Source organism: Lingula anatina, chromosome 3 (genome assembly GCF_051362555.1).
Source record: "Lingula anatina isolate TDL-2025a chromosome 3, LinAna3.0, whole genome shotgun sequence".
Taxonomy (NCBI): Eukaryota; Metazoa; Brachiopoda; class Lingulata; order Lingulida; family Lingulidae; genus Lingula; species Lingula anatina.
Genome location: NC_141769.1, coordinates 20,085,173 through 20,100,278, shown reverse-complemented (window position 1 = coordinate 20,100,278; position 15,106 = coordinate 20,085,173). Strand labels below are relative to the sequence as shown.

General features: G+C 37.9%; 2 protein-coding genes across 4 annotated transcripts; one reads left to right on the top strand and one right to left on the bottom strand.

The window, feature by feature from the left end:
* Positions 1–667: 667 nt before the first annotated feature.
* LOC106159390 (uncharacterized) lies at positions 668–4,342 on the bottom strand. Of its 3 annotated transcripts, none has more exons than XM_013535670.3 (2): positions 4,050–4,342; positions 668–1,959 (listed from the first exon to the last, which is right to left on the bottom strand). In XM_013535670.3, the coding sequence occupies exon 2, from the start codon at positions 1,917–1,919 to the stop codon at positions 1,113–1,115; it is 807 nt and encodes a 268-aa protein (XP_013391124.2). In that variant the 5' UTR covers positions 1,920–1,959; positions 4,050–4,342; the 3' UTR covers positions 668–1,112. The 3 variants fall into 3 exon arrangements, with proteins under 3 accessions (XP_013391124.2, XP_013391123.2, XP_013391120.2); XM_013535669.3 differs by having other exon boundaries at positions 4,074–4,342; XM_013535666.3 differs by having other exon boundaries at positions 4,114–4,340.
* A 1,187-nt stretch (positions 4,343–5,529) lies between these two features.
* On the top strand, positions 5,530–11,551 carry LOC106159394 (uncharacterized). Its single transcript, XM_013535675.3, has 8 exons — positions 5,530–5,751; positions 6,039–6,172; positions 6,628–6,757; positions 8,037–8,132; positions 8,948–9,062; positions 9,219–9,340; positions 10,044–10,283; positions 11,273–11,551. The coding sequence occupies exons 1-8, from the start codon at positions 5,574–5,576 to the stop codon at positions 11,350–11,352; spliced, it is 1,095 nt and encodes a 364-aa protein (XP_013391129.2). The 5' UTR covers positions 5,530–5,573; the 3' UTR covers positions 11,353–11,551.
* The last annotated feature ends 3,555 nt before the right edge of the window (positions 11,552–15,106 follow it).

Below are 15,106 nucleotides of genomic sequence, written 5' to 3'. Positions count from 1 at the left end.
TGGATTGTGACCTATTTTCAGGTGACACATTTTTGCTTCAAGTGTACTTTTACTGGTGAAGGGGCCAGACAAATTTATGGCAAAAACAATGCATATTTATTATCAGTGGTTTGAAGGCCTGGCACCCTCTTTCAATGTATGCTCATTTTCTTCAAATAAAAATACTCTATACAGGATTTAAATGAATTTTCCAAGCGAAAAAATAAAATTTCTAGTATCACAAACCATTGCTCGACCCGTCCTTGTACTTGTATTTGATTGTTTTTTTTTTTTTTTTTTTTTTTTTTTTTGTATTTTTAATCTAATGGCCGGTCATTTAGAACGGTAACGCCAGGTCTCCCTGTACATTTCAGAAGAAACTAGTACCGACTGAATTTATTCATGGGGGCTTATAAGGTTTTTAAGGTCTGAATTTTGAAGGATTAGTAGCTTTGCAGGATGATTTTCAAGTTATAATATATATTTTTTATCTCTGCACCTGCTACGTTGTAGTTCTAGCTAAGAGATCTGTAATCTGATGACAGGTTTTTACCAAACTCCCAAAGCTATAAGCTTATAACATATGGTGACACAGCATACCTCATAGCTGCACTGTAGTGGAATAGGCTTTCTATTCATTTCTTAAAGACAAAGCGAATCGCAGGAATTATTTAAGGAGAAGCTGTCATACATTTTAGAGGTTTTATTCAGGGCTTTATATTTACAAAATTTTAACAATATATTGAAATCTTAGTTTTTTAAACTTTTTACTTGAATATGCCTTAATTAGTATTTCCGTAGTCATTTGTGTTATATCCTACTGCTATTTATTTATTGTACATATATTTTAAGACATCTTGTAAAGCCTACTGAACATAAAATTTGGTTTCTATATCTAAATTAATTTTCTATGCTTTTAAAAGTATTTTTTATCAAAAATCACGCTGGTGTTCAGGTTGAATTCACAATCATAATACATATAATATATATTCATAACAGATAAAGATTTATCTAACTTCACCACACTGCGACACTATTCAGATTGTTAATATTAATGAGCCTCACAAGTTTCTACATGTCATAAACTTCTTGCAGAGTGTGCCATACAGTTGCAATAGGCTCAGAGATTGAGATTACTCCCACACGTCCATATACCGATCCCTGGCCTGGCGGTCAAGTTTCCTACAGGCTTCGCAGTTCGGACCATTCGTTGGTCCGCAGTATCCGTCACAACTCGAGTTTACAGGCATAACTTTTCGTCCGCAGTAGAATCGCCCTGTTTCTGGTCCCACCCTAGCCGAAAAACCTTTCCTATTTACCAGCCAGCCGTGGGGAAGCCGGCGACGGCTAACGTCGAGTTTCATACAAGGAGTGCAGTTGCAGCCATTGGTAGGGCCACAGAAACCGTTACAGCAGCTGCAGCTACCATTTAACGGCTGACTACAGTAATATTTACCCGTTTCCCCAAGACGAGCTGCGTCGCCATTACTATTTGTTGTCCTAGCAACGCGATCTAGGGATTCAATATTTTGTCCCGGTGTCTCAAAAAGTTTTTCTGCTTGATCGATCAACGCAGACGTGTGGGTGTCAGATAAATGAGCAACAAATGTTTGCCTTGGGCCCTGAAAGTCACAATCCGGAGCCGGACACTGAAACACTCTTTTAACACATAATCTGTTGTGGTCAGGGAGATCTCCCCTGGTCAGTGGCGTTTGACCACACCCTAGTGGACACTCCACCGGCATCGTGTTGATCAAACGCCGAGCAAAGTGTGACACTATCGCTTGGTAGGGACGACGACAGTTGGGGCACGATCGCTCTCCGACACCGGCAAGACACTTGAGGCAGAACAGTTTATGACAGCAGCTGGTCTCCATTGCATTCTCGGCGATCTCGAAGCAGATGGGGCATTTCAGCTCTTCTTCAATGGCGGCCGACATTTTTGCACAGGTTTATAGGGATCAGTCTTTAGTTTTCAGTCTGAAATATAACGTAAAAAAAGTGTACGTAGACGGATTATTTTCGATCAGAATTCAATCAAGTGTAAGCTGCATTTACTGTGTGTTCTTTTTTCTCTCACAATAAAAACGTAGGCCTACATTACATGCCACTTAGTTGTATGCCTACATGTAGACCTATTCGTTCAATTTATTACACAAAGGTTGACCTGGGGTGGGAGAAACACAGCGAGTCATTTGTTTTCCTCCCCCATATATTAGTTTTGGAATTACTCCCCTCCCCCCCCCCCCCCCCACATTCCCCACCTAGCAGTAAAAATGCTCTCGTCTATTATTCTACGTGCATATCTGCCGTGCAAAGCGACATTTTTTTCATCCGCGTCACCTTCTATACCAAACCACTCCGCCAGTGTTATAGCACAAGCAGAATGCTGGAAGCTCATAGATTTTAGTCCTGGGGGAAGAAGATCATCACCCCTCCCCACCACATTTGAAAAACATACACGCCTAGCTATCCATAGGATGCAATACAGAAGTTTAGGCTTCATTCACATGCAATGTCTATTTTCTAAATTGCATGTGAACGAAGCCTTAGATTTACTAAGTGTCGATATCCAACAGTTCACTCATACGTGACGGCCCGGGAAGGAAAAGACTGCCACACCCACACCACAAGACCCCGAAACAGTCCGGATACCGAACTTTTTAAATCAGCGAAAAAGTGTATATTACAGAAGAAGAGTCGAGTAGTCCGGCGACTAATCCGGTTACTCTGCCAGGTCTTCCCGGCAGAGGTTGGGTGAACTGGACACCCTAACAGAATGAAAAACAAAATCTGTTGAAGATCTGCGTATTATTCCAGAGTATTGTACAGGATATATGACGTGTTATAAGTGGAGCATTCATTCATATGTATATTAGGTTATAAGTGTAATAGGTTTAAACCAAATGATTATTGGGGTGTAACAATAATTGAATACATATATTTGATAAAATATAATTATATGAAGTATCCTATATAAAATTTATAAGGATGGAATGGGGTATAATTTGTACCATTTTAAACGGCGTTATTATCATAATAATCATCATTATTTCATTGTTGTGGTCGTTGTGAGAGTATCTAGTTTCAATATGTTGTTTGATTTTAACCCTCATGAAAAGGTAAAATTTGTTTTGTAGGATTCATGTTTACAGATCAAGTATTACAGATTAAATTTAAAGTTTGGCACAACTGTTTAAATGGGTTTAATTAAAAGGATTTTTATATTCTGGGAATATAGGTTGTTCATGTTGATGTCATTTTAAAATAATGTACCATTATTTTTTATAAAGAGGGGAAGGCGTGTGGAATCCTGCATAAATTCCACATTGTGTAGTCATAGTTAATCAACATGTTATTATCTAATTTGCGTCTGTCCTGTATACATTTAAATAGTATTTTCTGTAAAGGCCCATAGGTAGGCCTATGCTTGAGACAGATGCATATCACCTGTTAATATTGCACAACAATAAGTATGTAAATAAGTAGCAGCCACATGTACGTGTATGTAAATAAGTAGCAGCCACATGTACACATAGATTCCCTGTAGATAATCTGTATATAACTTGAAGCTTGTCCAGAATAAAGACACTTTTTGATCTGAGACTGAAGATGTGAGGTTGTTCTGTTATGCTTCTCTGTGCACGTAAAGTGAAAGACTGAGTCGAATCTGGAGTCATGTCGGAGCCCATAGATTAGTTAATTCGTTAATGGAAATTGATACACTGAAATTCAGTACAGTTCTAAATTAAAGTTAAAGTCATTTTAGACGGTTTACAACATATTTTTCTCTGAGCCTTTGCGTACGTGTTCGTGTGTTTGTGCATGTACATTCTTCATATCCATCAAGACCCTCTTGGATATTGCAGTGTACATGTAACACCAGAAAATCGTCCACGAGGTCGACATACGAGCACACACGCCAGGTACATCTAAACATTATGAATGCAGTACAGCTGATAAACTACAAACATGTAGATGGGCATATATACAACTATGTACACTGTATATATATATATACTTCAGTTTTCGTCAAATCAACAGGGATGTAAACCAAGCTATAGACGTACCTATACATATACCTGTATATTTACCTGCACACAGACTCTGCAGCTACATTGTACAGACACCTACCTACTGTATATACTGGTATGTAGGTAGATCTCGGCCTCACCTCCGTCAGCCCACCTCCTAAATCACACAGTCTCCTATTCAGATGTATATAGGGCACAAAATCCGGATAACAACGCTGTAAGCTTATGACGGAGTGAATGTTGACCCATTCTATTTATGTCGAAATGCCAACATAGACTAACAATCGATACCGATATTTTGCATTGCCAGCACAATGGGGACACGTGGGCTGGCGAATGACTATATTTAGTATATGACGTGACCACCACGCGCGCAGCTCTGTTTATACTCAGCACTGTCAATACTGGTATTTGCAGAAAGCGAAAGGAGTGCAGTACACGAAAATGATGATGTATAAATATATATCACGAGAAAAAAAAATGACGAATGAGTAACAGTTAATGAAGGAAGTAGTCATTTTCAACTCCTTCCAAAATTATACTACATGTAATAACGCTGTATGTACCCTCTACTAGGGTTACATAGTTTATGTAAACTTTTTCTCTGGCGTGACTTTATCTACTAATGGAAGTTAAAAATGTAATATTGAGTGTTTGTTCATTATACCCCCAAAACATAACTTTATTCATTACAAGTCTACAGTAGAAAGATTCTGATTCTGCGTGTATAGATAAACACAGGATGTGTATCTTTTCTTTACAGAGTAAACCTACACTACAACTATGCCACTAGAACGATGTTTGAGTATTAACAATATCTCTTTAATGCTAGAAGTTTCAGAGTACGAGTTAAGGTTCATCAATTCGATGTTCTTTATATACATGTACAGGTATGACCAGATGTACTCTCTAGAGGACAATGTCTCCTAATGAAATTATCCACAACCCGTAACGGTACAGTTTTTGAGAGCATTAGCCCATTTCTTATATTACACTATAATTTACTGTATAATGGCATTAAATTAACTTCTATTAATTCGAATTATGATAAAATGTTTTCATGTTTGCTCAAAGATTTTCGGTTTTATATCGGTATTCTGTGCTTCAGAGCATCGGGGGGTGGTGGGGGGGGGGGGGGGGGAGGGCGTGCATGACCTTTCCACATAATATTACTGACATATCAAGTGACAGTTTTAGCCAATGAGAGTGCACGAACTTATAATGTGATATACAGGTACAATAACATTATTCAATTGAGAACCTTTCTGCAAGGATTCAATCCTTAATGAATTGTTACAGGTTCGCCTTTGTAAGGATTCTTTAAAACATCAGTCAAGATATTCAATAATCTATATTGCCATTGAAAACCCCACTTCTGATAATGAAATACCCTCTGTATTTCAGTCCATACGGTCGATGTTGTTTGATATGCTAAAATTTAAATGAAAAGCAAGCCATAGCCAGTCGGAGAAGTAGCACAATAGAGCATCCGAAATCGATGCATACATTAAGGCACGAAACTCCCCGCTGATTTTTCTCCAGTCAAAGAGCGAAATCAAAATGGGAAGGAACGTTCTGTGGTTTCTGTCGGTTTTGATCCCAGTTGCTGTCCACGGAAGCTTTGACACCAGTGGTGTCTACTTCAATGGTGATTTTAATCGTTTCCTTGACGATCCGTTGACGGTTCTTACCACCAAGGCCAACGTAAGCGCCGGGCAGTGCGCCTCGTCATGCCTCAGTACGTAAATTAAAGTTTATACATTTATTTTAGAGTTGGCGCCTCATTAGCTAAAATTTTTGGAGTTAGGTCTGCTTTAATAGGATTCATTGGTTGATTTCGCATGCGTAAACACGTATTCACATGCATGGTTTGTCTTTTTCAACAGCAAAATGCGTTAACTTGGCGTTAATAGTGGTGTTAAGGATCACAATTAGGAATAGCAGCAGTTCATTAAATATGCTTTATTAATCATGATGCGGAACGTGTCTTGAGCACTTTTTAAAGTCGAACACATTTTCGTGTAGGTAATTCTGAGTGTTACAGCGTGAACTATCGCCAGGAAAACGGCACGTGTGAACTTCACGCGCCTTCAAGCCCGGGCGGTACAACTCCGAGCTGTTTGATGGGTTGGCACCATTACTCCAGGGAGAATTTCACTGTAAGTATATTACATGTGCATTTGAATACAGGATGATGATTGTGAAAAAAGAAAAACATGTTAGGGAAACTTGTTGTTTTATTCATTAAGAAATCTAACCTTCCAGCTTCACTTTGTTCGTGTTTGTTGATAGTTGTACAGCAATTCTTTAAGGGTAGTTTCCAGAAGGGAAATAAAGCTTATCGGGTAATCCTGATGAATAGATTATTCTGACGGAGTATTTCAGAGACCCTTTGAACAGTGAACGTAACCTGAGCGTTCACAGAATTTTAATGTATAAATCCTGCTCGAAAAAAATCGTCAAATGTAAAGTAAGACTGCGTCATTACATAGTGCAAATTCATTACAAAAATAAATAAATAAAGAATTAACAGGGAAGAGGACCCATCCTAAAGGATTTTTATTTTTGCCGGATTGGAATATTTGTTTGATTTGCCGTACTATCCTCCTTGCAGCGTTTAGAGAATCCGTGTGCAAGAGGCGTGTGCGGGCGCAGTGGCTCGTGCTCGTACGCGTGCCAGGGTGACGTCCTAGTCCCCAGCTGTGCATGTGGAGCGAACGCAGACCCCACGCACTGCGACTCGTGTGAGTGTGTGTTAGGATTTAATTTTCCTGTATTAAGTTCAGTTAAATTGCGATACATAGTGACGTTTTTGTTATTTTTACCGGTATGACTTCCTTTTTTGCTGATGTTTGTAGTATTCGTTTACTTTTACTTTTATTTGTTTTATTAGTTTTTCATTTACGTTGAATAAGTTGTTGTGGTTTAATTCTCAACAATGTCGTTGTTTTTCTTGTCCAGCCATTGATCGTGCTGATGTCATTGTACGTTGCAAATACGTCAAACGTTGTCGTTGTATTGTGAATTTACCATTGTTATTTTTGTACATATGGTTAAATATCCGATAAAGTTAGCTGACTGATAGAAACTTAATTTACGACGTTGAGCTCGATATTTAACTAGACAGAGTTGACGTTCCAAGTCAAATACAGAGATTAAAACGTTTTCCGTGGGACATGCTTTCAACAGTAATTTATATTTACTTGATTGTCGGTCTAGTTAAGTCCTAAGTAATTACAAACAAAAACCTAAGGCAACTGCTTAAATATCCAACATAGAGTGTTTACAATGTACTTTCATTCGTTTTGGGTAATAGATGTAATCGTTGCAGTAAAACACACAAAAGGAGAGCATAAAATGCAAAGCAATCCAACGAGACTGTTAAAAAAATCGATGCAAAGATGAACGATTAAGCAAAAATGTACAGAAAAATCAACACTAAATTTTTGTTTAAATACATACATTATTTGTTTTTCGTCTTGCTATTCGTCTTCTATTATCAGATATCCTGAACACCGTCTGTACTCACTTTAACTTTAAATAAAACACCACATGGAACACCTGACATGTGACTTAAATTCAATTAGTGTAAAATAGTGACAAAGAGACAATGAAACAGTTAATGCTCCAGTTATCTGTTAATAGATTTTAAGACAATGTCCTAGGAGACAAATTTGAAAAAAAAAGTAACCAAATCGATCTCTGATGAGCAAAAAACGTCATATATTAGACCGTTCGAGAGGGGATGACCCAAATGTGGTAAATTGTACATGTATGCAACCTACCTAGATCAAGGGAGCTTTTTTGACATAGGATAAAATAAACATCGGGAATGAAATGCTCTGTGACTGCGTCGTTGTATTAAAAAAGTAAACAGTAAAAACAGTGAAAATGCTTGTGTGTGTGTGTGTGGGGGGGGGGGGGGAGGGGATACGGATCACACACTGGTCTACATAGGATTTCACTTACAATTGATATCCAATACCGCATTGTCGAAACTGTACAGTTTCCATTATATTTCAGATGCCGTTGCCACTGAGAACAACAAGCGGTTCCGTTTGTTTTGGTGGTGGGAAGCTGGAGCCTCCTGGCCTTCTGGATACACTGATGTCTTACAGGGTAATAAAATTAATAATACGCATAAGTTTTCTTTCCTATAATATGACCAGCGAGATCACAACACTGTGCATGAATAGTTCTTTTGAAACAGGAATATATATCTCAATTAATTGCTACAACTTACTCGGTATAATTCAAGCTTTTTAAAACTGACGTTGCGGCCTCACTCTAAAACCTTTTTGTATGTAATTTTACTAATTTTACTCGATTAATTTAAGGTATGTTCCTGTTGTTTTTTTTTCCTGCTGGATGAATAAAATCTTCACATTTATTAGAACTTAAACCTATACCCTGCCCATACATCTAATCAATTTTTATGAATACTTGAAGGTACACTAAGTTTCACATGCTTTTGTTGTTCACATTTCTGTGTCAGTATATTTACAAAATCCCTGGATGGCGCTATACTGTACATATCGGGCTGTTACTCAAATATGTTTGAAAGAATTACCTCAATTTTCTATATCCTGGCTCGGCCTGTGATATTGATTATTGATTCTGTAACTAATTTAATGTTAATGTGATCTGCCAATAAGTAAGAAAGGTCGGTCAATATTTATTGGAATAGCATAATGATACAATGACGGACTAATCTTAGCAGCTCGCAAGAATTTCGAGCCTATACTTAGTCGATGCTGATTATTTTCTGTTTTACAAAAAATTTTGCTATTTTCAAAATGACTGCTCCATTTAGCATACGGATCACATCTAGATGCACACATCAAGAACATTTCGAAAAACAGCGTTATTTATGTAGCGTAATTTGATATACATTTTATCCATGCCTACTCTGAAAACTCAACCTTTCGTTTTAGATGACTACGGGACTTGCACTCCCGACCAAGCTGTCTGCTTGTCGCGATTGCCCTCTGGACTAACCGAGTCCGAACAGGAGTTGTTGGCCATCGATGGTCAGGGGACCAAGTACATGTATGTATCGATATGCATGTATTAATTAATAAGTTGATTGATTTTTTCACACTGATTTTTCCGTTTACCTAAATTATATATATAAAGAGATTTTTACAAACAACATACTTTAATTTTGTGATTATAGTTTATATATTATTTTTCTTTACCCGCCAGTTGGGCTTTCGATCCCAATAACAACATAGCCCATGCTGTCTGGACGACACTGACTGAGCGCACTGAATACGCGTATAACGTGCTGAGAGATCAGAACAACTGGGTACCGTATTGGAACTCAGGTGAGCCACTTCTTCGTTCTCTCTCTTCCTTTCTCTCTCTCTCTCTCTCTCTCTCTCTCTCACACACACACACACTCGCACACACTTTATCTATCATACATGTATCATCTCCTGAAATAACTACCTACGTTATTTAGGGGAGACCGGGCTAGTTGGACCCCGGGGTAAGTTGGCCCCCCATCAATTTATGACAAAGTAACTATGGGGTAAAAGAATTGATCACATCATTTTGTAAAGTGACCGTATCCAATAGTGCTAAGAAAGCGTCGGCAGTGAGTCCAAATGAAATAATTTAGCATATTTAAGTAAATTTATTAGAGACTTGATGGGGGGCAAACTTACCCCGGGGTCCAACTAGCCCCGGTCTCCCCTACAAATTTTCTGTATATCTTTGAATTCCCAATCTTTGAATACGATCAAGTTCGTTTTCTGAACTAGTGAAGGAAATTGCAGCTACTCTTTTATCTTTTTATTGTTTTTTATTATCTAATAATACGCGTGCATCTCACAGAAAGAAAATAGCTTGAATAGGGTTCAATGATAATGGGTTACCAGTTTTCTCTGCCCATTGAGATTGGATCGATACAAGATTCAATGGATTTAAGAAAAAAAAAACGTACATTTTAATGTAAACCTTTTATGAATAACACTTTAAACCCAACCTATACTTACACCTCGTGTTACTTCCTTTGATCCCCGCCAGGCAGTACAAACTACGGAACGTACGCCCAAGACAGCTTCATGTACCGCGACCAGAATGGTATCAAGTCGCTGATGCTGGACGACGACCAGTGTGACTGTTATACCACTCTACAGATGGGGCATAGTTTGTGTAGTGGCGGCACCTCCAGTGGTAGGGATAACATTCTGGGGCCGGATAACATCTACGACCCTGGCTGTAACTACCCCGAACCAGGCAAGAGCCTGTATCTGTATTTCCGAGGTGAGGCTAAAATGGAGAACGTGTTTTGTGTGTAAAGTGTGGTAACCACCGGTACAGTGGGGTTCTTTTTCCATGTGGCAGATGAACCTAACCCTTCCTCTTAAAATTGGGGAAGCTCCTAAAAATGGGGAAGCTCCTTTCATGAATAGAGCTTGCCCCAAAATGGCAACTTAAAAAAATTAAAGGGGAACATGAACCTTGTGTCCCTTTCAAACTTAAACACACACACACACACACACACACACACACACCACTGGGTAAATGTTAAGCTAATAGCGCATAAAAGCATGCATCAGAACGAGGATCGGGGTCTTCGCTCCCCACCCCCATTTGGGATCTTGGATAAGCTCGTAATTTTCATAGGCTGTGAACCCCCATTACTGAATCAACTTGTTTAATTTTAATAAATCATTATTAGGAGTAAAAGTAAACTTTCACCTCTTGGTAATACATGTAGTATAAACGGTGCTATGGCTTAGTCCTAAGTGAGGAATAATATGCACCCGCATTAAAGAGTGAAGTAAGTTCCTGTAAACTGGTGCGAAATTAATCAGATTATTCCATGACTCAGCTTTCAGATTATATGTATCCAAAACTGAAACTGGACTAGTACTAATTCGTACAATAATTATGATTTGATATTGACAAAGTGAAAACACCAGAAACGGGTCAAAGCAAGCAAATTGCTGTTGTTGTGAAAAAAAAAAAACAATCATTTATTGCCACTGAAGCAGTTAATCAGAACGAAGCCCCTGCACGTAGTGCTACCGGTCGATTGAGTTCACCTACCACAAGGGGTACTTTAAAATTTCCTCTTATCTAACACTTGTTTTTGTCTTTTCACATATGGTCACTGTGAATCTTGTTGATTGACCCAAAACACGCTAAGTTAATTAATTGGAATTATAGATAAATGACATTATTTAATAGCAGAATTTATGAACGTGTATGCAGAATGTGCTCTCCAAATTAATTCTTTTTTCTTCCAGATGATGATGACTGTCTCGTCAACGACTGTGCCCCGGGAACTCTTTGTGTAGATGGCATTAATACGTACACGTGTGTGTAGAAACACAATCGAACCAGGCGCGGACTGCAGGCAGAGCCGGGAAATACCAGTAGAAATCAGGATCTAGACTTCATATTGAAACTTCTTCGGCCTACGTAGCGCTTAAAGAAAAACGTAAACTTGAAAAGAAATGATGTTTACAAATTTCGATATACTTCTGACGAAAATAATCTTTAGTCAATAAATTCGGACGAATGATTTAATTGTGTACAGTGGTTTCTTCTGGGTTTATTCCGTAAACTATATTTTAAAAGTCTCATGTGATGGTTTCAGCTGTTGTACTACACACCTAATACCACACACACGCACGCACACACGCACACACACACACACACTGTATATTTGATAAGCTACCGTCTTGACACTTCCATCATTTTTGAAGATGTTGTTGTCGGTGACGGTGTCACATGTACTTTCGTCGAGAAATTCCAATGCCTCGCAATGTTCTTAAAATATATTAGTACATGTTCCGCGGTGTACGTATGAAACCCAGGGACTACCCGGTTGCAGTAAACGCATTTATGACAAATGTTGATATAAATAATTCATTATTCACAATCAACGAAATAATCCAATCCAACCAAAAAGCTTTCAGTAAAAGAGCAATGTCCTTTTCTAGAGGGAAACAATGAAAAATATATGAGCGTTTTATGATTTAGCATTATCCCAGCATTATTTGATGATTACTAGTGAATTAAGCAGAGCTGCTTTAAAGCTTTGAAAAAATGGAATTTCCCTTAAAAGCATTATGATTAATTTACAACTGATCTACGCAGCCGGTTTTCTCCCAAAGTAAAATTTGCAAATGGGATAAAAGAACTAAAAAAGCTATAAATTATGTAAATACAGTGTCATTTTCAGATGAATTGACTTTGATGAGAAGCATTTTTTGAATCGAGTCATGCTTGTAGTATGAGGTATCTGGTCCTAAAAATAGTTCTAATAGAAACTGGTTACGTTACGTTTAAACATGTCAAACTTATGATTTTCAGTCTGGATCTGATGGATCTTTTGAGTTGTGTAAACAATTTTTACCGACACGTGCACGGCGTTACATTGTACCCTATGCCTGTATACTCCAGTCAACAGTCACCAATACTGGTATCTACTCTGTACATGTGGCGCGCAAATTTACCAGTAAAATATAACGTACAATAGGATGCGTCGTAGGTATCTGGTATTCAAAGGTTGTGTCTTTTCACAGTGTTAAGACTCTCGAAAGGGCAAAATAAATCTCCGTTTTCTTTGAAATGTCACATTTGGATTATGTATGTCTTTCGAGTTCAGAATTTCATAAAAAAAGCGCTTGGATGGGTTCATTATCCCAGCAGCTATTCATCCAACTATGAAAACATATTTTGTGTCTCCTTGATCTAAGCTGATTTAAGTAATAGGACATGCCAAAAGAATGGAACAAACTCAAGTATGATGTTCGAAATTTGGCCAATGACGGCCGCATTTATTGAAGGTCCATTTAATTAAAAGAAAGGAAGCACATAAATGATAAACACTGAAAAGTGTTGATAAATGATATTAACATAATGTGTGCGCCTGAAGTATCCACATTAAAAATATAATTTCCAAACGAATAGTGCACACATTTCAATTTGAAGGGTTGCGAGGAGATGTGTGTGTATATACATATATATGGTTAGCTATTCACTTTTTGGATGAAACCTATAGATTGGAGAGTAAGTGAGGAACTTACATGTAAAAGCATTCACAGCGTAGTTAATCCGCGAACCAACAGATCCGCGGATCAAATATGGCCAACCCACTTGAAATCTAGCCGCCTAATCCCCGCGGGGAATCTGTTCTGTGTCTATTAGGGGATTACGATGTATGCAAATAGTATGTCCCAGCTAGGACAGAAGAAACGTTTCTTCTATCCAGTGAAAGTTTATCCAAGGAATTTACGACATCAGTTCTGGTAGAGAGGGCAACTCATGGGTCAATGTTTTATGCTCCATTTTAGTATCCTGAAACCGGCTGTTGGAATTCAATTAGGTTTTATAGACAGATGTCACATCCCAGGCGACTCAGCAGACCATATGTTATGTTCACTTTTAATTGCTTAGGAACGTGCAGATAAAAACTGCATGGTATCATTAAAAAAGACCTAATCAATTAACAATAGTTTGCAAGGACTGTTTGTTGTACTGGGGGTGTTTATTGACCAATGCATTAAACGTGATTGTAATTTTTTTCACAACCGATGGTGATAGTTACATATTACACACATAAATATGGTTCGAAAAAAGATTGGAATGAAGAAAAAACATTCATAGGGATTTTCAGCTTCATTTTTTTTTTTTTTTTTTTGATGAGCATAACAACACAACCTGTCACAGGTGGATTCATGTTGATTCACCGTATAGATCTTGGTAATATTAGAAGTATAAATATTTTGATGCATCTAGAAATTATTTAACAACTATTATGTAGATCTTTCTAGATGCATCAAAATATTTATACTTCTAACCTGTCACAGGTGAAATGCTATGTTATTTTTATTGTTCCGATTTCTTTCCCTCTGGTCTGCGCTTGACAATACTCTTTGTTAGTAATTACATCCTCCGAAATATTAATCCAAGGGGATTATTTCTTTGAGTCTTACTATTTCCAGTACCATGTGCCTCATGATAATCAAAGCCGTTTCTTGGTATGACGTAATGGTTGTGGTGCCTAGATTCTCTCAATAGAAATCAATTAGACCTGAGGCCGCGCCAACATGCGCCAACATGATCTAATATAAAATAAATGAGGTGGCATTGCCAATGACTATTTAATGCATTGGGAGATTACCAACAATTACATAAAACATTTCCTGAAAACACAAAAGTACATGTATTAAAATGTTGCTTTAGGCGGTGATGAGACAGAGTGTTACTTAGTTTTAAATCATTGACGTAAAACAATGCTTTTTCCATCGGTACACAATTATTCAAATGTTACATTAACAGCCAAAAAACATCAACCAAGTCAGTGCTAATTTACCTTCGTACTGTTGAATACTTCCTAGTGGTAATTTTATAAGCAATCTGGACTGGAATCGCGAGCGGATCCACATTACTTTCTTCTCTTACATATAAATTGCTTTATTGTCTATAAATAAGTCATATCATTTTGATACAGCAGATCTCCAGGGGTTAACACTAGTGCAGTCAGGTCATCACGGACGGTGAAAGAAGGGGGGCGTATTTTTGTGAGTCGGCAGACTCCACCCCGTTTGGCAAATTGCATTCAGCAGGGTCTGGATTTTCCATCCTGTTTCAGAAGAGGACGAGGACGGGTCCCGTTTCACTTCCGGTCCGCCCATATTGATAATGGTCTTGGTAATGCCTGGTAGTGACCCTTTTTGAGTGTTTTTTTTTTTAATTTTCACTTTCTACCAACAGCTTTATCTTGCGATAACCAGTACTTAAGGCCGCCCATGTTTATTGATAGCATATTTACGAGTGAAGCTGCCAAAAACCTACTCATCCAATTTTCACATTTCCTCTTAGTTTCTGTTTCTGTTAATATGTGATTAATAAAGCCCAGGCCAAACGGAAATCATTTTTCCAACATTTCGCACTTGTAAAAACATAATATAACGACAGTTGAACCGAATACTGAACCTAACACCCTCGATTCTATGGCAAATTCTAAAAGCTTCTGTAGATAGGGTTTAATACAATACAGAAGGCAACATGTATGAAATGATCATATTGCTCGTGGCCTTGATCTTCATTTCATGTGCACTAAGGGCTCA